Raw genomic sequence first — 22,849 nt, forward strand, 5'->3', positions numbered from 1 at the left:
AGCGGGTGAATGGCACTTGAACATTTTCATTTAATACACAGCATCTGCAGATTGAAGACCACCATGTTTGCCAGCTCTCCTACACACACTTTCCTCCCCAGCAGGAGTCGGTAGTAGACTAACACTGCTTAGCACCTTGCTGTCACATTTTTAATGACAGTAGCTTTAAAGAATGCTTTGATGTTGCATCTTTTGCTGCTGTCCTCTAGCTCTTTTTTCGAAGGTGTAATAGTTTCATGATGTCATGGATGTTCTACTAACCTTTTCCTCCTTGTTTCCATGCCTGTCCTTGTCAGGTTCCTTTTTCTGAGTTCAGTTAATAAAGTCTACAGTCCCCACTCACATTCAAGTACCTACTGGGACAGATAATGTACATTGAGAAGCGACCTCTATCTTCAGAGGGTTAAAACCCAAGACAGCTTAAGGCTAGTTTGAGGAACAACTTTGGCTATGAGCTTCCAGCAGTGTTTCAGTCTGGACCACAGCTTCATGGAAGCAGTCTTCCTGATTAATGCTTCAACCTACTGGCTATTACTTTCCAAGGGCAGAGGGCTGCAGGTTTGCCTGTACTTCACCATAATTATTTTAGGATATCTTTTATCAAAATATGAGACACCTTTCAAAACCCACATCCCTTGATGGCATATGTCACTTAGTATTTGATGGTAATGTTCTTGATATAAAGTAGGAATAGTGCTTGATGATTATGGTATATTCAGTTTTCTTCGTTTATTTAATACAGGAACATCCCCAGGGCTACTTATTTTACAAAAAAACCCAGAAATGTTATTATGATAGAGTAATCAGGTGGTTTTCTCACTCTTTTGTTATAATTCATCAGTTTTTCTTTGATGAAATTAAGAAGCCAGAGTATATTTATACATATTATGTAGGGCAAGGAAGGAGATATCTTCAGACAGTTGTCTCAGAAGTTAATGTTTTCCATGATCCAAGTATCTTGGCTTGCTTAAAAAAAATTTTAAAAAAAGAAAGAAAGAAAAAAAAGAAGCTGAAATGTACCTTTCTAAAAAATGCTGCTATTAAAAAAAAAAAAAAAAAAAAGAGGGGTGTTGGGGGAGAAGCCTTGACACCAGAAGCTCTGTCATAGCAGAGTTTCTCTCGGATGTCTGGAAAAAGTCTTATACTTCTGGGATGCTTTCCAAAATATTTTCGGTGACCATTGCCACAGGCGTGAACTTCTTAATGCATTTTGCAGTAATCTTCACCACAGTGAAATTGATTGCTGTCTGAAAGCTTTTAATGATAACAAGCAAGTAGGGCAGCAAAAATGCCATGAACTAATTTGCGTGTGTGTGTGTGTCTATTTTGTTGCATCTTCAGGACTCTTGCAGAGACAGATGTGTCGCCTCAGAAAAATCCTGCTTAATGTTTTTTACATAATTATGTAATTGCATATTTATCATTTTGATTTTAGTAAGAAGGATTATTCCCCCCCGCCCCCCACACGCATGCGCACACACAAAGGATCTAGTGTGTCTCCAGATACTTCGATTGGTACCCAAAGAAAAGTATCTGGTGGCTTCCTAAGTTTGAGCTTTTCTAGGATTCGTTTCATAGAAAATGAAATGCATTCAGAAAAGCTAGAAGCTAAGAAATGCCTTTCCAGCAGAAAACAAGGGTGGTGTATCTTCTTCATGTACCTACCAAGGAATTGCAGGAGGCTTATAAACGAGAGGCTCACTTTTTATGTGCCATTTAAGGGAGTCCAGGAAGCTGAACATACAGTTAAACTTATTGGTTTTTTTCAATGTTAATTTAGCATTCCTAATGCAAGAGGTTGTTAGAACTGAAGAGATGCATCTGCCCAGACATCACCTTCTCAAGACTGAAATCTGAGCTGTGCTTCTATTCAAAGAGAATAGGTTTTAGGAATTATGTTTTTTATTTAAAGAAAAAAAAATTCCACCACCAAAAAGTCTGTGTGTGTACGTATATATAAGAGTATTTGTATACACACACATATATATGTAATAAGCAAAATTGTAAACCGTGTGAATGGAAAGTTGTACCCATCTGAAAAGCCAAATCTCCCAAGAACTGGTATGTCATTGTCACTCTGTGTCCTCTGCCAGCACAGACGCGCTGCAACAAAGCCCTTCATCCTGCGCTATCGCTCCTACAAACCCATGTGATTGTTGGATGATCTGCAGTAGGTGAAGTGTGAAAACTAAAAACTTGAGTACCAGTAGAGAAAAACAAGCTGTCATAAGCAGGCTTCATTACAAGGGATAAAAAGGTCAAAGGATACTTCCCCACCCCACCCCCCCCCTACCTTCAGAGCAGCCACTAGACGCATCCAGCAGAATTTTTCCAGACTGTCAACCGGTTCATCAGTCAGGGCTTTCTCTCAATGTTAAATGCCAGCACCACTTCAGTTCAGAGGAATTGCTGGCTTCTTTCCCAGACAAGATTTCCCAAATTCAAAATGACCTTTCAAGATCCTAACTAATAGGAGCTAAACAGAGATTTCCTCTTCATCAGGCCCTTTCTCAGATTGATCCTTTTACTGACAGCACATCCCCACAGCACAGAACAGTGAAAGACCCGCCCGTCCACCTGTGAAAATAAACACCTCTTTTGAAGAGAGGCAATCTTAAATCATGGTGAATTTGTTCTGTATTCCAGGAACTAGTACACTTCTATTTGATGCCCTGATTATGTAAAGGCACAGGGAATACCGGCGAAATAACTGGATTTTATTTTTATTTTTTTCAAAATCCAGCCATTCAGGGTCTGCACTTATACAATGGGATGCCTGCTTAGCCACTGCTCGTTATTGAGGGAAATGAGAGATGGATAATTGGAAAGCTGTTGATCTGGGTACCATAATGTGGGGACTGCTGTGCAGGCAGCTTGGTGCAGCAGGTTCGTTACCTCCTGCTTGAGGACAGCTTGGTCGCTCAGCGCAGCCATTCCTTGAGCATTCTGGTTGTTTCTTGTTGTGTGCTGTTACCCATCTTTTTCCTCCAGGCGAGGAGAAGAAGGAGCGATTCAGGGCTGCCCAGCTCTGAGCAGGCGGGCTGTGAGGTTCTACTCTGGTGTGTGCTGCATGAATGCAAACTGCAGCTTCAGCTCCCTGTGAAACCTCAATTAAAGTTGGATAGTTGTGCTGTAAGATTTGGCACTGGAACAGGTTGCCCAGAGAAGCTGTGGCTGCCCCATCCCTGGAGGTGTTCAAGGCCAGGCTGGATGGGGCTTTGAGCAGCCTGGTCTGGTGGGAGGTGTCCCTGCCCAGGGCAGGGGGTTGGAACTAGATGATCTCTAAGGTCCCTTCCAACCTGAAACATTCTGTGATTCTATGAAAATAGTGATGTAGGGAGATCCTAATATTGGCCTCGTTCTGTGAAGTCTTGAAATGTAGCAGGATAGTAAACTCCTTTCAAGAAGGACACCAGTGATCATTTCTTGAAAGGATGAAGTGTTTCAAATATGGAGTTGTGAAATCTTGTGGCTCTGTTCCTAGTTTCTGCACAAGTATGTGCAGAAAGAAAGTGTAGAAACAAATATAATACCGGTCCTTATGAGAGAAAAACACTGTGGGAAATGAATAACACACTGTAAAATGGCTGGCAAGACCAAGGACTGATTTAACATTAGCATCCGATTTAATCCTATAGTTGAATGCAGAAGAAATACCAGAGATGTAACACACCTCCTTATCTTTTTTTAATAATAAGTTGTGAGAAAAGGTATGAAAAGATTGGGAAAAACAAGCAGATATGTAAAGAAAAGTTTAGTAAAGATTCCCTTAAAATGTAAGTGCCAGGAGGGCTTTTAATGGCCTAGAAAAGATATTAAACACGCAAAATTTAAAAAGTTACTAGCTCAAACTTGAAATAGCTTGATTCTATCATCAGATCTTCCTGTTTGAGCTGTAATTTCAGGTTTGGCATTTTCAGCTTTGAATTGTATAAGGAACCCATTAATCCTCCACCATGGCAGAGGGTAAAATCTTGTAACGCTGAGGGAATAGAAGATTTACTGTTTGTGCTCTGTGCCATGTGCTCCTTCCTTCTAATAGTCTGACTTATCACCCTACGTCGTTGTCACATTTTTGGGTTGAGATTTTCAATTTAGAGCTCGCTTTTTTTTTCCTCTAGCATTTTCCTAGAATTGTTCCTCTTATATCTGTGTCGCTGTCAATATTTAATTATATGTGCACACCTATATCACCTATATACACACCTGTCATACTGGATCATTCTTGTCACTGTAGATGCATGTAATTAAACTGCTCTCTAGGTAACGTACATCCATTGGGGTGCAGCGCCGCTACAGAGTTCTCCTGGCACACGGTGAGTGCAGAGCAGGAAGGGGAATGCTAGAGCATCCTGAAGGTGTAATGCACCAGCCTGCGGAGGAGTCGCAGGGAGTGAGATAATCAAACTATTTTTCGATTTCTGCCTAAAGTTTGTCTGAAAATTTCCACTTGAGCACGTAGGGAATCATTTGGCCTTATGAGAGTGCTTCTTGATGCCCATGCGGCTGGCTTTATTGACGAATCGGAATCTATGGTAGTTCAGTAGTCAAAGAAAAGAAACTCTTGGAAAAGTGCTTGGCTTCAGTCCTTTATTATCAACAGCTAAAATCACATACTTAGTTGATGGTAGAAGACTGGAGGGAGAGGTGCATAGGTTGAAGAAATATGGTCTTGTCATCTGCAACTTCTTAAGTATGCTTTTGCTGTGCTTTTCATAAAAGGGTTAGGATGTTTATGTATGCATTGTTTTTCTGTTAAAGCAGCTCCTTCTTCATTTTATAGGCAGTTTAGAATTATGTTTTCTACAGCTGTACCCAGGAGCATGTTCAGGTCTGAATCCCACATTGCTGAGTTGCCTGTAGTAAAATAACTTGCCTTGTTTTTCTTCAAAAGTTTGCAGTAATATGGAAGTGTCTCGTGCTTCATTTTTCAGAGTGTGCATTAAAGCTGAGTGTGGTAAAGCAGAGACCATTGTGAAGATGCTGTGCGGCTTTCTAAACTGAGAGAGAAAAATAAACTGAAATAGAAACACAGTAAAATTCTCTCGGGTGTATTTAAAGTTAGAGTATGGTTAACTCTTGGATGTTGATTTAGATACTATAAAAGTTGCTATGAGGCATCTTAATAGTTTGCATTTTCATCAGATGCCTCAGAACAGGCTATTCTGCACTGGCAGTGACAGCAGCTTCTAGGTGTAAACAAGTCTGAGCCTTTCCTTTTCAGGAGCAAACGGGCATAGTTTCAGCCCACCACCAGCTTTTTCTTATGCTTCCTATTTTTTCTTCTCCTCCCTTTAATATAGATCATTCTGGCTCAGCGGGTTCACAAGCCACTGCCTCTTGTGTCTGTTCCTGTCTGTAAAATGGGGGTAGGGATCCAGCCATCTAAGAGAGTACAGTACTGTAGAGCATCTTCATTTTGGTATTATTTTCTGCCTCTGCTGCTTAACTGCTTTGCCAAGTAGCGGCTCGGCTTTGGTGTTCCACCTACGCATTTTAGAACCCTGATTGCAGGTTATCTTCATCTCACTGCCATCGCTAGATGCTCACAAAAAAAAAATCTAGCACGATGCCTGCGAGTCAGTAAGTGTTAGTCCTGAATTACCGACATGGAAACAAATAGAGTGGTACAGTGCTGGTCCTGGCAATCTGCGTCGGGGGCAGAAATGTCAGCCTTATTGTCTGCTGTTCTTAAGCTTCAATTCAAAGCTGTCCGTCCTCAGTTTATGATTTTAAAGTGGTTCAGTATCACTCTCTACAACTCCCTGAAAAGAGGTTGTAGACAGGTGGGGGTCGGTCTCTTCTCCCAAGGAACAGGTGATAGGACAAGAGGAAACGGCCTCAAGTTGCGCCAGGGGAGGTTTAGACTGGATATTAGGAAAAATTTTTACACCGAAAGGGTTATTAAGCATTGGGACAGGCTGCCCAGGGAAGTGGTTGAGGCACCGTCCCTGGAGGTATTTAAAAGCCGGGCAGACGCAGTGCTTAGAGACATGGTTTAGCGATGGGTTTTGTCAGAGTTAGGCTGATGGTTGGACTCGATGATCTGAAAGGTCCCATCCAACCTGGGCGATTCTATGATTAATGCCTAATACTTGTTAATACTAATGACAGAGGCGTTTCATGGATACCCATATTTGCTATCAGTGCACAGTAATTACTTTTGAGACTTCTATTTTCAGTACAAATGATGCACGGAATGAATCCTGCTGTAAACCAGCCTTTGTTCCAACTTTTCCAGTGTGGCCTGCACTTCCAGTTGGGAGCTTGATTTCTTTGGACTTGTGGTCCCCACAGTCGGTATAGGCAGTGTTTAGTTGGTGTCATGAAGCCCCAGCTGGCAACTGGTGTCCTAAAAAGCATTCCAAAGGGGTGAGCAAACCAGCTCAATTCCCCATGATGTAACTGGAAGTGCGATTAGGGCAATGCTCAGGCTCAGACGCGTCTTTCAGTATTTGAGCATCATATATTTCAGTTGTCCTGCATGAATTTTGCTTCTGTTCCTCAGGATAGCAAAAGATGAGTAGAGTTTGTCCACTGTTGCGCAGTAGCCATCTCAAAGTGACAAATAAAAACAAGAATCATCTCTGATAACTGGAAGAAGATGAAGTAATTTAACAATCTCTTTTCTTTGAAGCAAAGGAAATCTGTTCCCCTTATAATCCTGTTAGCTGACATTGTGTACAAGGTTTCTAGGCGGCTGTTCTGACGGAGCCTACAAAGTTCCAAAAGCAGAGAATGATTTCTGCCCCTGGCTGAAAATGAAGTTCATTAGCTTGGAAGTGCTGGCTGAGACCTTGCCGGGGGGAAGGGGAGATGCTGTTGTATTTTTTGCATCCCTTGTTCCATTTTGGAATTCAGCGGTATTTATTTTTAGTACATTTAAACACTGCAGAAGGAAGGGGCAGTTGTAATATGGCATATTTACATCATGCTGTCAGTTCCTGGCAGCTTACTCGCCTGTCAGAGAACAGAACTAGTCCATTAAGGATGTGAGCGCTACTTATGCCCACGAGTGGTGAAACATCGTCTCAAGGGTGGGAAGGCCTCCCCAGGCTAGCAGGTTGGTTTGTTTTAATAAGGTGCACTACGGGGATTTTTTTTTCATAGCACAGAGACGGGAATGGGCCGTGCTCCCTCCTGCTTTTTCCTTCTTCTCCTGTACTCTGTACAGAAAAACGAGAGGCAAAGTCTGTACATGAGATCAGCATGTGCTGGTTTTTCCCCCTCATGTCACGCTTAAGTTCTCTGCCCCATTATAAAAATAAAAATCTATAAATAAAAAAGAACAAATGCTGAGGGGGACAAACTGGACCCACAGTTATGTGCATGTTGTCACTCGTAGAAGTGTGCCTAGCCCCATTCCTCCCAGGCTTCATACATTCCCTGTTTCTTAGGCTGTCAGCCTCTCAGGGTGGGAAACATGCACAGATAGTCCCAGCTGGAGCTTTTTTTGCCCAGCCATATGTCAAGGTCTGTTCGGATCTCTCAAATTTACAGGACAACATACTCTGTGATTTAAATTTTATTTCATGAGCTCATTAAGAAATATAATAAACAAACACAACAAGCAAGGGCTCAATCCCCTTTTGCCCAGACTAGTCTATCACGTTAATTCACTTATTCACCATTCAAGTCATAAGATTTCACTGACTCACAGACTGGCCGGGGTTGGAAGGGACTTCTGGAGATCATCTAGTCCAAGCCCCTGCCAGAGCAGGGTCACCCAGAGCAGGTGGCACAGGAACGCGTCCAGGCGGGTTTGGAACGTCTCCAGAGACGGAGACTCCACCACCTCTCTGGGCAGCCTGTGCCAGGGCTCTGCCACCCTCAAAGGAAAGAAGTTCCTCCTCACGTTGAGATGGAACTTCCTATGGTCAAGTTTGTGCCCATTATCCCTTGTCCTGTCGCTGGGCACCACTGAGAAGAGCCTGGCCCCATCCTCCTGACACCCACCCTTTCAATATTGATAAGCATTGATAAGATCCCCCCTCAGTCGTCTTTTTTCTAGACTGAAGAGACCCAAATCCCTCAGCCTTTCCTCATGGGAGAGATGTTCCAGTCCCCTCATCATCTTGGTGGCGCTTTGCTGTCCCCTCTCCAGCAGTTCCCTGTCCTTCTCGAACCGGGGAGCCCAGAACTTGGACACAATACTCTGTAACTTACAACCTGTAACTCTTAATATTGTGCACCTATGAGCAAAAGAAAAGAACGTAAGGTGCCTAGCTGAGGGTGAGCACGCCCATACTTCCTCCTCCCTCACAGTGTAGGGTCCCCTGTATCACACCGGGCAGCACAAAAGCCTCAGCGGTCCAGCTGATGTTGGATCAGCTTCAAAAGCTTTTTGGGTAAGCTGATGTTTTATACCTTCCAGCTCGGAGGTTTGGTCTTTACCATTTCCGTAAATCATCAGATTCTGACGAGGCTGCCAGACAACAAGTAATGCTTGCCAGAGACAGCGATCTGCAGGTGGTAACAGCTGGATGGTGGCCCTTCAGCTCTTCCTGACACCTGTCCTGCCCAGGTGCTGCTCGCTGACCGAATGGCGCTGCTCCCACCGCATGGTGGACCTTAAGATGAGGTGGGTCAGCCGAAGTCTAAGCAGGAGTTGAGAAAAAGGTAACATCATAACATAATAGTAATTGATCTGAGGCTGAAATGATGTTGGGCTCACAGAATGGTTCGGGTTGGAAGGGACAGTAAAGGTCACCTAGTTCCAACCCCCCTGCCGTGGGCAGGGACACCTCCCACAAGACCAGGCTCGTCTGCTGGTGAATTAGATCGTGCTCCATTTATACATATTTTTCCTTCTTTGCTTGGGGAAAGAAAAAAAGAAGTTGCTATGGGTTTTGCTGCCACGCTTTGATGTTGCAGTAATACCTTGCGCCTGGAATTAAGCAGTATTTAGGTCTGATCTCCCATGTGTGACATGCCATCTGTGTTCGCTTCAAGCATAGGCACCCTCTGATTTCCCTTTCTTGGAAACTGCTCCATCTCAGCATGTGGGTAGGAGGCCACGTAAATAAATACCAACCACTTCTTAGCCTTCAGTAGGCATTTCCTTTTTCCTGGTGGCTGCAGAAGAAACACTTTCTCACAGTTTGGCATCAAACATCTATCAATCTTTCCCGCTCGTGGAATTTTTGTTTAGACAATCAGATTCTTTGTGTCGTTTTTTTCATCGGTTTCTATTTTTACTCATCTGTTGGTTGCTTGGTTTGTCAGTAAACAGCGTCTGTCAGAACAAACCTTTCATCAGAAACTTCTTAAATTCATGGTAATTGAATAGTAAATCATTATAAGCATTTTCTTTAATAGTGAAAGATAAGTTTTAAACAATAAAAATTAAGGTAATCTAGTTTTTTTTCTGAGTTATGAGGAAATAAATAACATTGATATTTCTGCCCAAAGATTTTTTTTTTATGTATAACCTGTCCTAAATATTTGAAATAGAAAACAAAGTATCTTACATTACTACGCAGTCCAGCTTTCGACTGAAAAAAATTATTCGCTTTTAATACAAAGTTTAATATGAGATCTCCTGAAATTATAGTCTAGGATTTTTTTCAAGTGTGTGTCACTTTGTCATGGCAGCAACGCTAATGCACTCTTACCTTTTAAATGCTACCAGAACTATATAGGACATAAGTTTATGATATCAAAACAGATCATATCAATAAAAATAAGTGTTAGAGGACAGTGTGCTTCTAATGTTTATACATAAATATCTGATGTACACATTCTTTATTTAGTTTCGTTTACTATTATGTATTTTTTTTTTTTTTTTACTGGTAAATTATGAATTTACTTTGCTTATTTTTATTTATCTCAGTGGTAATATTTACTGAATGGATGACAGCATATTCTCCCTTCAGGGAGAGCCCCAAAGGTTCAGAGACTATATATTCCCCGGAAACAGAATATAGATAGAAACTGTGATAATTAGCTATAGACTAGCACAAAACTAAAGTCCTTCATTGGAATTGTTAGCCAAGAGAGTGAAGAATAGACGTACGTATGGTCTTTGGTGGGTAATAATTTCTAGGATGGCTAAGCTAGAGGCAGTTTGAAAATCCATCAGATACTTTTTATTTAATACTCCCACCCTGGATTTGATAACTTTTATATTCAACAAAACAAGACAGTAGAAACCATGCTTTTCCAGAAGGGCCTTTGAAATACGCTTTTTCCTCTAGTGAGAGCTGTTATGAAGCTGTCTAGGAAAGTGAGCCGTTGTTGGACGCATCACTGTATTTTTATAGTTTCACTCTTAGGTCTGTTCTCATCCAGTTCAGTTTTGCAATCGGCTGAAGCTTAGCCAACTGGAATTGCATCTGCCCTCGCAGTACACCCAGCTCAGTCTGTCTAGGGCTTCTTCCAGTTCTGTGCAGTGGAAGTTACTTTTGTGTTTTTCTTCTGGGAGAAATCTGTATTGAGAACAATGATTCCTAGTTTGGTTTGTCCCTTTTCCCCTGTTTTATGGCATACAATAAACTATTATCACATGCATGTTTCTTACTTGAGCCAACCGTGGTAAGTGATGTCCCAGTTCCCAGTTCTCCAGAGATGGGTGGTAGACTTTACAGCTGGTTCTGATGATGGCTGGACAGACAATAGTCAGTCTTGCTTCATGCTGGCAGATAAGGGACTGTGAAGGAATCCTAAGTTTTCCAACTTCGGTGATTTATTGAACTTCCGTAGAGTCATTGGGTAGCCAAATTCACGAGAACCCCATTTGGTAACCGCTGCGCAAATTCCAGGCCATAAATCCTCTCCCCACTCCATTGCTGACATGATAATGGCACCAGCCTTATAGAATCATAGAACTGCTTGGGTTGGAAGGGACCTTTCAGATCATCTAGTCCAGCCACGTATCGTTATCAGTACCTTAATGGCCTGTGAAAGCTGTTAAGCTCTGTACTGTGTCAGTGCCCTTGTCAGCAATTTTAATGTGATGTGCAAAACCAGAATGAGGGTTGTGAGCATGCCAGTGTTGCCCCTCTTGTCTTTGGTTCGCTTCTACATAGTATCGGGTGTATTTGCAGAACAAAATGGCGAGTTTTGCCCTCGTTTATCCATTGGTACGAGGACTTCAAGGAGGTTTAACACAATGGGAACAGCTAATAATCCTAGGGCTTTTTTTTTCCCCTGACATCATAACGTAGCTTGAGAGTGTTACTAGTCCTTAATTTGGAGTGACAAGAAGCAAATGAAATGATAGTGATTGTGCTGTAAATGAGAATGTGCTGTAACTAGAGTTGTGACGAAAATGCAGAAAGAGTTGGCTGCAGCAAGAGTGAATATATCATTCCCACTGTTTGGAGAACAAGCCGGATAGATGAGAGTCTGGTTTTGTTTGTGTATGGTGTATGGCGATGATATGATTTGACATGATATGATTGACAATGGTACGATTTTGATTGGTTTGTGTTATTTTTGCATTTTCCACTAGAGGAATGAAAATTTATTCCTGGGGTCATCAAATGCCACCCCTAAATAATTAATAGTAGTAATTCTAGATAGAGCTTAATTTTATGTCACAGGCGACTCCAGTTGCTACGCAGACATGGTGGAAGAGTTCTGTATTGATTAGATACTTTTGTTTTAGTTATGTCTGACCCTTTTCTTTTTAGAATTCAGAGGAATGAAGAATAACAAATGTATATGCTTATGTGTTTGAGACGGAATTTTTGTACGGAAATGTTTTAAAAGGGTCAGGAGAACCAGAACTAGAACTGAGGTTTCATTTCTGTTGCAGGTATGCCGATGAAAGATAAGCAGACATTTCAATTTCGGATATTCTCTTACAATCATAAATGTACTGAAGGCATCACCACCTAAACAGAGCTTGCTGAGATCAGGCTTCTTTGAGCCTTCTCACTTAAGGTTGTTTTCATCTGTTTTTTTCTAGGAAAAAGAGAAGAAGTATATGCTTCCCTTGGACAACTTGAAAGTGCGAGATGTTGAAAAGAGCTTCATGTCAAGCAAACATATCTTTGCATTGTTTAACACAGAGCAGAGGTAAGAAAATGTGCTATTAATGTGCTATTCTGCAGATGCTTCTATTAAACTGCATCTAGCTGAACAGTTTAATAACTGGGAGTGCAGTTCTGGTATTTCCACTACGTTCAGTGAACAAAGACCTTGATGCCTTTGATTTATCTGCTGCTTTGCTGTTGCATAACCCTGGGATGAAAGGTTAGTGTCCTCCTAGCCACTCACTGGGTGAAACAGCTACGTGATTAGTCATCTAGTTCTTCTCTATGGCTGAATAATCATCTCCTGATCCTATTTTTGTTTTGTTTGGCAATCACCTAAGCTTACCAAAACATTCATGACTTCTGTACCTTGTGACCAGATTCAACTGGTGTAAATCACAAAAGCGTCATAGCTTTTCACTTTCTCCAGTGGAAAATCTTGCCTGTCTGTGATCTTGGGAGTCATTCTGTTGTTTGTTTGGGTTTAAATACTGCTGAATGGAGAACAAATGAGATTCGTCTGCCTCCCTAATTAATTAGAATCTTTGCTTTGTAGTGTTTGCCTCATATTTTTCCTTTCAGACTCCATCCTCTGATTTAAGTTGTGCGGGTACTCTATGGAAGCCTATTCCTGATGCATAATCAATTCAGATTACTGTGCGTAAATAAGTCAAGGAAACATGACAACACTTAAAGACATATAAGCGACCTGTAAATCTTTAATTTTTATTTATTTTTACTGGAGAGTAGAGTTGCGTTTGCAGCAGTCGCAGTGTAATTGCTTTTCAGCAGATAAGGTGCAATTTCTGTTAGTTCTTTTTCAGGAAAATAAGTAAAATGAATTGTAGTGGTAGCATAGATAGATGCCCTTGTTTTCTCTCTTCTCTTCTGCTACGTCCTTTCACACCCGCTCCCCCCTTGCATTGCCAAAGTTTGGCAATACATTCAGATGTTGTTCAAGATGCTGAGGGCTGGATGTGGCTCCCTGCGGACCCAGCTGTTGTTACTCCTGAACTGGCCAGAAATAGTCCTTCCAGAAGCAAGGGATGCCCCTCCCTCCTGCAAAGCACAAGCGAAGCACAGGATTTCTGGGCTGTCAAGTTTCTGCTGGCCCCAGAAACATGAGGACGCAATGTGAGTCTCGCTCTGAACTACCCCGTGAAGGCTTTGCCTACATCTGCTGACATCTCAGCTAGGCTACATGTGGACATTGTCTGCCAGGAGATGCCCTTTGAAAGTATGTCGCACACATACTTGCTGGGAATAAGATTTCAAACACGTGACCACTTGCATTTCTGGAGCACAGGAAAAAAAAAAAGCTTTGAAAAACTTGTCATGTTTTAAAAACATAAGTGATCTTCAGATGCTGGAAATTAACGTAATTCTGATTATTCTGCACTAGATGTGTGCGTACATTGCACGTACATCAGTCAAGAAAGATAGCTTTGTCCTGGTGGCTTGATATCAGCTGTACATATTAAGTTCCTTCCATGAAAAATCTGTTAATTTTAGCTCATTGTTTCTCCCTTGTTTTGGCTAAAGGCTTTGAGTATTTTCATCATCTTAATCGAGGAACTGCTGTGAAAATCCAAGAGAAGCATGCCTTTCCATTGGCAAGTTGGGGGATTTATTTGGGCGTTATAAAGCTGCACATTCACATTTTCACTGAATTACACACTCTGGACAGTGAGGATTTCAAAATCGGATGTCTAAAATGTTTGCCATGTCTGTAATAACCCTGCCCATCTGGGCTGTGAGTAGGCCCTCTAAGAGCAAGCTGCTCTAAAAACATCCTTAGATCTCTATGGGTATGTTAAGACATGACAGCACAGTGTTAAGACGACAAAATAACTTTGCCTTGGGAGAGGCTGTTTACAAAGACAGTCTTCCAGCTTAAAAGGAGGCAGAACTTGCTCCTGAAGAAATACTTACTGAATTCTAATTACAACGCCGATTCCTCTTACTACAAACCAGCTGATTTTTGATATTTCTAAAAGTCTGCCTGCTGGAACAAATTGGTCAAAACAAGTTTGGTGTCAGTTTCCGCTGCCTCCTAAATTCATAGATTGTGTCAGCAGAAGCAGGGATATTGGGGCTCGGGTAAAGTGATCTGGCCCTCAACTTGGGACATTTTTCCCTGTCACAGATCCTTCAGGAAACTGAAACAGGGAATCGCTAAAGATCTGTTGAAATTAGGAATCTCGACATTATTTTACTTTATGCTAATGTGTTGATTTCTGGTTTCTGAATGCGTGTGCGAATATGGCTTGCTTTTCAAAACTCATGTGAAAATGAAACTTAGTTTCTGGCTGGTTGTTGTTTGGGGGGGGATTTTTCGGTGTTTTTGTTTTTTTGGCGGGGATTTTTTTTTTTTTAATTAAAAAAAGCCCTAGCAATTGAGAAAGAAATCAGCTTTCTGTTTCTGAGTTTGCCCGCATGAGGGTTCTGGTTATAGAACCATTTGGCTGTTTAAGATGCAGATCATTAAAGAACAAAGGCAAAATCATCTGTTCCAGCTTCTATGATAGCATGGAGATTATTCTGGATCTCTTTTTTTTCCCCATAATCTGCAGCATTTTTTTTTCATTGACCATGCAAACTTTCTTAATGTTCAATCAAAGTATTTTAATTTTCAAGCAAAATCGCTTTAGGAGAAGAATTTTAATAAGCCTGTTCTCGTTTTCATTCCCAGCCCCTCACTGCATAGGTATTTGCTGCAGCCATATGTTTCTGATACTGTACATTTCAATAGTTTCCTGGATTATGCACTGCATTTTTTCCATTTATGAAAACCTTTCCAGTTCTGAAATATAGTTACCAGGAAAATGCTCATTTCGCTGCATAGAAGGAAAAACCATCTTGAGTTAGCTGAGGCTTGGGGATAGATGCAGAAGGAAACTAACAGTATCTGTCATTTTGATTTACTGCAGAAGTCAACAGTTCCCTGACAGGAATCAAATGTGACTTGGTAATGTATAGTAAATGGAGACTGTGACGATTGATTTCACAGTGAAGATAAATTCTCATGAAATGAACATAACTGCATGCCTATGAAAAGGCTGCATTGTGAAATAATTCAATTAAAATTTGCAAAAAAAAAAAAAAGGGACAAATCTTGGTGTGAAATAGTTATAGCGTTGCTTGAAGAATGTGGGTTGAGTTTTGTTTTTCAGTAAAGTAAATAATTCATTTAGTTTTTGAGTGGGACAATCTACTTAATTTATAGACGTCATGGAAGACCTTTGGAGTTGGACTCCTCTAGTTTACTCAACTTAGCAGCACTATGTATTAAAGCAACGTATATGTTAGAGGGAGTGCCCTTTGACTCCTGGATCATTTTTGGCCGTGTCCATCTACATGAGTCTGCCTTTTAAGCAACTGAAGTTGAGCTGTAGGGTTAAGCAGTACGAGTCTAAACCCAAAGCTGTCAAGAAAATGAGCGCTATTTAGTGTTGACCATCTTTTTCTCCTCCACGGTAAACTGCTGCCAAGTCTTTTGGCCTGGAAAAGAGATCAAATATGTTAAAAAATATTTGAAAATACTTGTACTGTAGGAAAAAACGTAATGTTTGCAGTACAGCTGTAGAACATAATGTGAAGATGTGTAGATGTAGCTGCCGATTGGCTTTCTTAAGCAGAGCTAAGAATGGAGGAGAGAGGCTTTTGTCAGCGCCTGTGCTTACAGACAGTAGATTAACCTGTGATGTCTTCATCGACGGATGTGTGAGACTCCTGTGCAGAGTTCAAGAACGAACAAAACAAATCCTGCCCATGCCACAAAGTTTACTTTCTTTCTAGGATTTCATTGCAAACACTTTGCCTATTGCACACCTATTTCCTGTAAAAATTTTTTGCTGGTTGGTGCTTTTTTCTTTTAGCTAAGTACTGTAGTCTAGGACAAGAACCTGTAGTCTTGAATGTGCCTCCCTTTAGGATCTATGCAATGGTCCCATCTCTCCCTAATTAAGAAGGGCAAGCCGTCATTATTTCTCATGATCTTGCCCAGTTAACTACAGGATCCACAGGGCACTTTTACTAGCTTCTGTGTTGTTCTAAAGTTGTCCTTTGCAGTAGAGTAGTTGCATTTTTTCCTGATTGTATTGGTCAATAAATTGTATTACTGTGTTACAGCTCCATCTAAATGCTACTTCTCATCATTCCTCCTTTATTTAAAAGAGTGAAAACTCTCTTCTTTTGCTACAAGCAGAGAAAAAGCTTCCTTTCCACCTCTTCTCCAAGTCTGGAGAGATGAATACATTCTCTTCCACGGGAGAAGAGACTCTACTAGGTAAAGATTTTTGGGGTTATACAATGGTAGTAGGCTGAAGTGTTTGTCGAGTTGGTGAATTTTCAGGCCTTTCCTACCAATACTGACTGGGAGTAGCAACCGTACGTACCATCCCTGCATGGAGCTGCCCGTCTGGGGCAGGCTCATTGGAGAAACAGATCCTTCATCTGAGAAACAGATGAACGTCAAGAGGAGAGTGATCAAAAGCAAGTTTTGAGGGCACACAATAGGACTGGAAATAGAACTGCCAGATGATAAATTTTAGCTACTGACTCCTGAGTACACTCTTGACTGTCAGGAATCATATTGCACAAGAAAACTGTTGTCTGGTAGACCCAGGAAAGTACGCTATGTTTACGGAGTGAAAGGTATGACGGTATTTATTTTGGGTGCATGTTGTTGTTTGAGTGTTGCTCTAGAAGGGGATGGAGCACAAGTCTTCTCTGGGACTCAAATGTACTAGAGCTTTAAGTACTGAATTTCTTCTTATGGACAGCAACTGGTTAACTGCTATCCATATATAAGGAAAATTGGGCGAGAGCCAAAATAAAGGGAACTAGTGAAAGGAGACCGGGTCAGAGGAGGTGTTGGATGGAAGCCAGGCTAGAGGAGAAAGCCTAAGATGAGATGTGTATGTTTAGTTACTGTTTTTGAATCACTCAGAAAGTTAAGCCCCAGGAAGAACTGGACTGTAGGCTATTCAGAGCCCTCTCTGTTAGAAATGGAAGAATGAGAATCTATTTAATTAAAAACCCTCACAGATTTAATCTAGAAAAGAAGCTGCTAACGTTTGTAAACAAACTTCTAAGATTGCTCATGAGTACAATATTTAAAAGTAGGAAAAATATACAAACTGAAGAAATAACTAGCCTTTATCCCTCAAGTCCATTCCATTTAAAAAAAAAATTTAAAAATTGGGGTTTTTTTCCTGGAATTTTCCTTTTTGTCATTATTGACAAGATTTCTTTGTATGATAAGTAAAACATAGTATGGTAGATAGGCGGTGTAGGTATTGAGATTTAAAACTGGTATTGCAGACCCAAAACGGGTTCTCGGGGGAAGGAACAGTGGTGCCAAACCCATACCTTAAATATAATCATTACACTGTACTTCAGGAAAATTCCCTAAGTGATTGTGTGGGATCTGAAACATTGGTGACACCTACCAGAGACACGGGCGTTGTAAGCATGGGCTTAAGTCATGGCTGGTAAACTTGACTTGTCCTGCAGGACAGCTTAACCTCGCTTGCTCACTGAGACCCTACTCTGGGTCCCGCTACCCCATCCAGAGAAGCAGAGGACCAGAGCAGGAGACACGGTCCCTCCGTGCGTGATGAGGCTCTGACAGCTGTGAGCAGCTTTTGCATCTGTGTGGCCCCAAGGCAGGTTCCAAAACAGGCTTCTATCCCTCACCACAAAAATGATCAAACCTTCTTCTCCTGGGAGTTATGGAATGTTTTAGTGCCAGTTACTGTTACCAGTGCCGATTTTGGCCTATGTGATGTTAGTTTTGGCTGCCATTCTGTTTTGAAATACATACAGAACTCCAGATACTTCATTGTCCAGGTTTGGCTATATACTGATCAGCATATCTTCTCTTCATTTTCACCTCAAAACTGTGTTTGTGTATGTGAACTTGAAGAGATCCCTCTAGTTCTGGGAGACCGCTTCCGTAAGTTAGGTGGTAAAATCCCTAAGTGCAGTTATTTCATGACATTGTTTCCGACATTGTTTCCAACATTGACTCTTCGGCTTTTCTGGATATTAAGAAAAAATCTTCAGAGACATGTGTAGTTAATTTTAATTAACATTCACATTGGACTGATCTGAAATGGCACGCCTTGATAGAAAATGTTAGTCATTGCTGTTAACTCAGAGCAGATGGTCAGTTTTGTTTCTTTAAAATATACGATTTGCAGAGCTTCTGGTAGAGCTTTCTTGTATGGAAAATAGTGCCTACATGCAAACCGGCCATTGTGGAATTCCAAGTGTCTAAAGTGGTAGACTAAGACTAAGGTTGAATAAGCAGAGTGTATACAGTGGAGTTGCAGGTTGAATAAGTGGAGAACATACAGTGGAGTTTCATCCAAGATCACCTTTCTCGATCGTGCATGTATATTTGGAGTATCTGGATTCTGTTATTTTCTCCCTTTTTTCATCTTAGGTGATTATTTATGAAACTCATATTCTGTAGGATTTCAGTTTCAATCAAATTAGAAATACCTAAGAATTGAATCTTTTGTGTTTTCATGAAATAAAATTGGGCTGATTTGCATTTGGTTCTAGATTTTTAATGTTCATTTTAATTCTGCTTGCATCCTAACAAAAAGACCAGATATTTACCAAAAAAATGTTTGAGATGATAAGTACAGTTGTTTGAAATACCCGTAAAACAAGACATCCCTTTATCTTCAGTCTGTGAGTGGCTTCACTTGTTTTGGGGCAAGTTAAAAGTTAAAAGTGGTTTTGTGTTCTTTGGAGTATTAAAGTGTCTTATAGGCACAATTCTAAAATCTCACCAATATTCTTCCTCTGTAATTGCTGTTTTGTCTCGTCTCATACTGGCAAGAATAAACGCATCTTCATTTAATCTTGGTTTGTATTTTCTCTCTATGGGAAGAAAAATTACGTGCACATACAGCACAGATATGTGGATATGCATTAATACATATGCCCGTGTATCAACTGGTTTTGTAATGTGTCTGCAGTGGTTGCCCTTAACATCTTTCCAGGTTTGTGGCAGATAAATATTCAACGTTAACTTTAGGGAATTGTGAGAGATACTATCCATCTTGAGGCCCAGCAGTTGAGTCCACTCGGACAGCAAGCAGTTTCGATGTGCAACTGCTGTAGAGGGAAACCTACTGGTATTGCCTCCAGCGTAGTAGGTAACTAGAAAGCTCTTTCTTTGTGATTTGCAGTTGTGTGTTAATCACCTGTTGGTCCTGGATTGTATAGTTCAATTGTTTTCTAGAACCTCCCCTACGCCATGTTGACAGGCCAGTTTTCAGGACTAGCGGGACAGGAATCCCAGTAACTCAAAGATGGGCTCAGTCTTCAAACTTACCTGCCGCTTTTCCGTTTGCTCTTGTACGCTTTCAGATAGCTTACTCCATTCCTGCGTTTTCATGTTAGGATTCTTCTGTGATGGGAGAGGTTAAAGAAATACCTATGGACAATCTAACAGTCATTTCTGCATTAGAAAGTTCACGTTGGGCCCTAAAATGTATGGGGGAAAGGAATCCAGTATGCTGGAAACAAAGGTCATAGTAAAGCGAAGAAGTTGAGTAAGTGAAGTTTCAGCTGAGTGTTTGCTGCACTTTCAAGTAATGGTCCTGGTCTAGAGAAGATAAAGTCCTGAGTGTGGAATTACAGAATTGGAAATGACACTTCTAGTACAATTGTCTGTTCATCTCCATAAGCAATCGCATTGTGGTTTTTCTGGAGTGCAGTTCTTGAGGTTTGTTTATTTATTTAGAGTGTAATAAAACCTGCAGATAACAAATAGTAATCTTTTGTATTTTTCACTTTGGAAAACAAATAGTATTTTATTAATTTCCAGTAATGCCGCTATGGATATATTTTCATGTACTATGCAGGATATTAAATTACAATGATGAGACTACAGGAGGGAGCAGCATAGGTAGATGTGGTATATGCATATAGCTTTGTACATAGCCTCCCCATTTATGTGTTCACGTTTAAAAAATGTTAAATATTCAAGGGAAATGTTGCACGCAGATTGTACTTCTAGACATGTTCCCATTTATTATATCTGTTTCGTTTCTACAGCCCCTTAGATTTAAAGATGCTTGGATATCAACAAGATTTGTATTGTTGAGAGTTCATCTTTTTTACTTCTTGGTATCCTGTATTATATCATTCTCTTTGATGTATAACATCCCATTTAGCTGCTATAGAGATGACAATGAGAATATGACCTCACTGTATTCCATATGGAGTAAGTAGGTAAGGATTGAGTAGTAACTGTTTCTGTGCTGATGCCTTCAGCAATTTTAAAAAGTGGAAGAGAGAACCAAACAGAAAATCTGAATTGTTTTCAGGAACGTTTTTACAGCTTTCCATGAGACGCCAGTGGATTCCTAATGAATAAAACATGTTAATGTGTTTTTGTAAGATTCCACTAGTAACAGAAAAAGGACACACTCTTTTCAGAAATTTCTTCAGCTTTTTTTCCTGTGCCTTTGAGCCTTTTCAGAAAGAAAGGAAGGTAAAGGAAGTCTAGTAGCAAGGAAGCTGATTTGGGAGGCAAGCATCCATTTCCCTACCCTACTGCAAGCTTCCTGTGTGTTCCGGCTCACTGTCTATGTCCTTCAGTTCCTCATTTATGCTGTGATGCTGAAACCTGTGTTCCTTTGTGGTGTGGGGGGGCAAGATTAGCTACACCAAAATGGTGGAGCCCTCAGATGCTACAGCGAGAGGGGCCTTGGAGAGCCGGAGACATCAGTCGCTTGGCCATAGGGTGTCCCTAGACCTTGGGAAAATATGGAGAAAGAAATGCAGGACTACCAGCTCCCGTCTGTTCAAAGCGGTTGGCTAAAATCCCTTCTCATACAGCTACGCTTGATGTAGCAAGTCACAAAATGCCAAAAAGTTTAATACATAACATGACAATCCTGAAAAAATGTTTTTGCAAGCTGGTGTCATGTTGTTTTGCTCTTGCAGATAAGTATTTTTGGAACTTCCCTATCACTGTGTTTTACAGCCTTTATTTGCTCTATTGTTATTTTTAGTCCTCTTTTCTGAGAGTACCCTTTTACCATTTCAGCTTCCTTTTCCTTCAGAGTTATAGCTGCTTATTTAACTTAGCCAAAAAACTTATCTCAGTAAAAGTTTCTCCTAACAATAAATTAAAGTGTGTTTTTTTTTTTTTTCTCTCTGGTGATTCCATTTTGCTTCTCTATATCTTTATTGAGTTCTTTGTTTTGTTCAGTAAATGTTGATTCAGAGTTCCACAATATTGCAAACTGAATAAGATTCAAGTGCTTTGCTATCAGTTCAAGATAATGGCATCCGAGGAGGTCGTCCAGGCTATTATTTGCCTTAAGGCAGGGTTAGTTCATTTGGAGTCAGGGAAGAAAAAGGCTTAATTTTACATTTCTAATCGATAAAAAACCCATAGAGCCTTCGCTTGTTCACACTATCAGTGGCTTTCCCTAAACTATGGGACCTGACCCTCGGGTGTCACTTTGTCCCTTTGGTTTCTCTGGGGCGGAAATGCAGGTGTGGTGCCCTGAGCGGCACTGAAGTGCGCTCCGGTGGCATCCCTCATCCGGATGCTTGCAAGGAGTAGTGCAAGCCCGGTGCTGAACACGCTCATGCCTGGCTGCTCAGATGTAGCCATTGAAATTGGTGAGAATTACGTCACCAACATAAGGAAATCTGACTATGTCCTTTATTCTTTGCAGTTTTGAATGCTGTCCATAAATTTGCTAAAAATCCCTGATTTCCTTCTGTTGAGAAATGGGTATACACCGGTTGCCATCCTGTGGTTTCATGGCTGATAATTTAATGATTAGGTGTCACGCCTTCTTCACGCTCTGGCACGAACACTTACTCTTCAACTGCAATTTTTCTACCCATCTGTTTCCTGAGACTGCCCCGAAAAGTCGGGCTAGGAGCTGTCTGGTGACATCGTTGGTAAGGGAGCGCTTCTGGGAGTGGGAATTACATCAAGTCAGTTGTATTTCGGCAGCGCGACGGTGAAATCCCACCAGTCCCTGAACGCTAAAGAAATTTGTCCAGACAGTGATAATGGTATCCTTATTTCCTGATTCTATATTAAAATTTATTTTCTCAGAATGTGGGGTAGAAATGACCTCTGTAGTTGCATAATGAAACCAAAGAACCCTTTGTCATTGCTGCCTTTGAAAGTTAAGTCATTTTCATCAACCCTTCCCTACACCCCCTGTCCCCCCTTCTCCATAGCTTGCTAAGGGAAGAAAACAGTCTTGTGATAGAAGATTGATCCTTGTGCAACTGTTGAGATCCAGCAAAATGTGGTTTCCTAACCTTTGTCAGACGAGCTTGTAGCCTTTCCTAAAAAGACTGTTGGCTGACAAATTTACAGCAGTCTGGTCTGTATATAGAATTTGAATTCAGAAACTAATGGCTAAAGCGTAAGGGGAAAAATCTGGTCTATTTATTGGAGAATTTACAAGTACCACCTTCCTACATATGTATTTTTCCTCCTTTCTCTTTTCTTCCATTAAGTGGTTCCCTATATTTATCTCATTATATGAATTACCTGCGAGACGTGATATTTAAACTTCTCCCAATTTTCTTACTATGACGGCAGACATCAGAGCTTTGTTTTGTTTGTTTAAAATACCTGATTATCATTGTGTTCTTTCTCCTTTTACCGATGATGTCTAAAAGCTAAAAAGGGCGATATAATGCATTGAAAGGACTTAACGTGGGGGAAAAGTTGCATTGTTAATTATTTTGATATTTATTTTGGCTACAGCACCAATCAGTCACAAGACGTGTGGTTTTGTTGGTGTGGCCTCTGTGTGTTTGTCCTCTGCATCACCACAGCCATTTTTTCCTAAAAGTGCTCCATT

At 40.9% G+C, this 22,849-nt stretch overlaps 1 protein-coding gene across 5 annotated transcripts in view; it reads left to right on the forward strand.

The window, feature by feature from the left end:
- DNM3 (dynamin 3) overlaps positions 1 to 22,849 on the forward strand; it is a 183,213-nt gene that overhangs the window by 100,396 nt on the left and 59,968 nt on the right. For all 5 annotated transcript variants that reach the window (XM_074597678.1, XM_074597679.1, XM_074597675.1 and 2 more), the window contains one exon: positions 11,912 to 12,021. In XM_074597678.1, the coding sequence (XP_074453779.1) occupies positions 11,912 to 12,021 (110 nt within the window). The remainder of the gene's footprint in view (positions 1 to 11,911; positions 12,022 to 22,849) is intronic.

Source organism: Larus michahellis, chromosome 8, assembly GCF_964199755.1.
Source record: "Larus michahellis chromosome 8, bLarMic1.1, whole genome shotgun sequence".
Lineage (NCBI taxonomy): Eukaryota > Metazoa > Chordata > Aves > Charadriiformes > Laridae > Larus > Larus michahellis.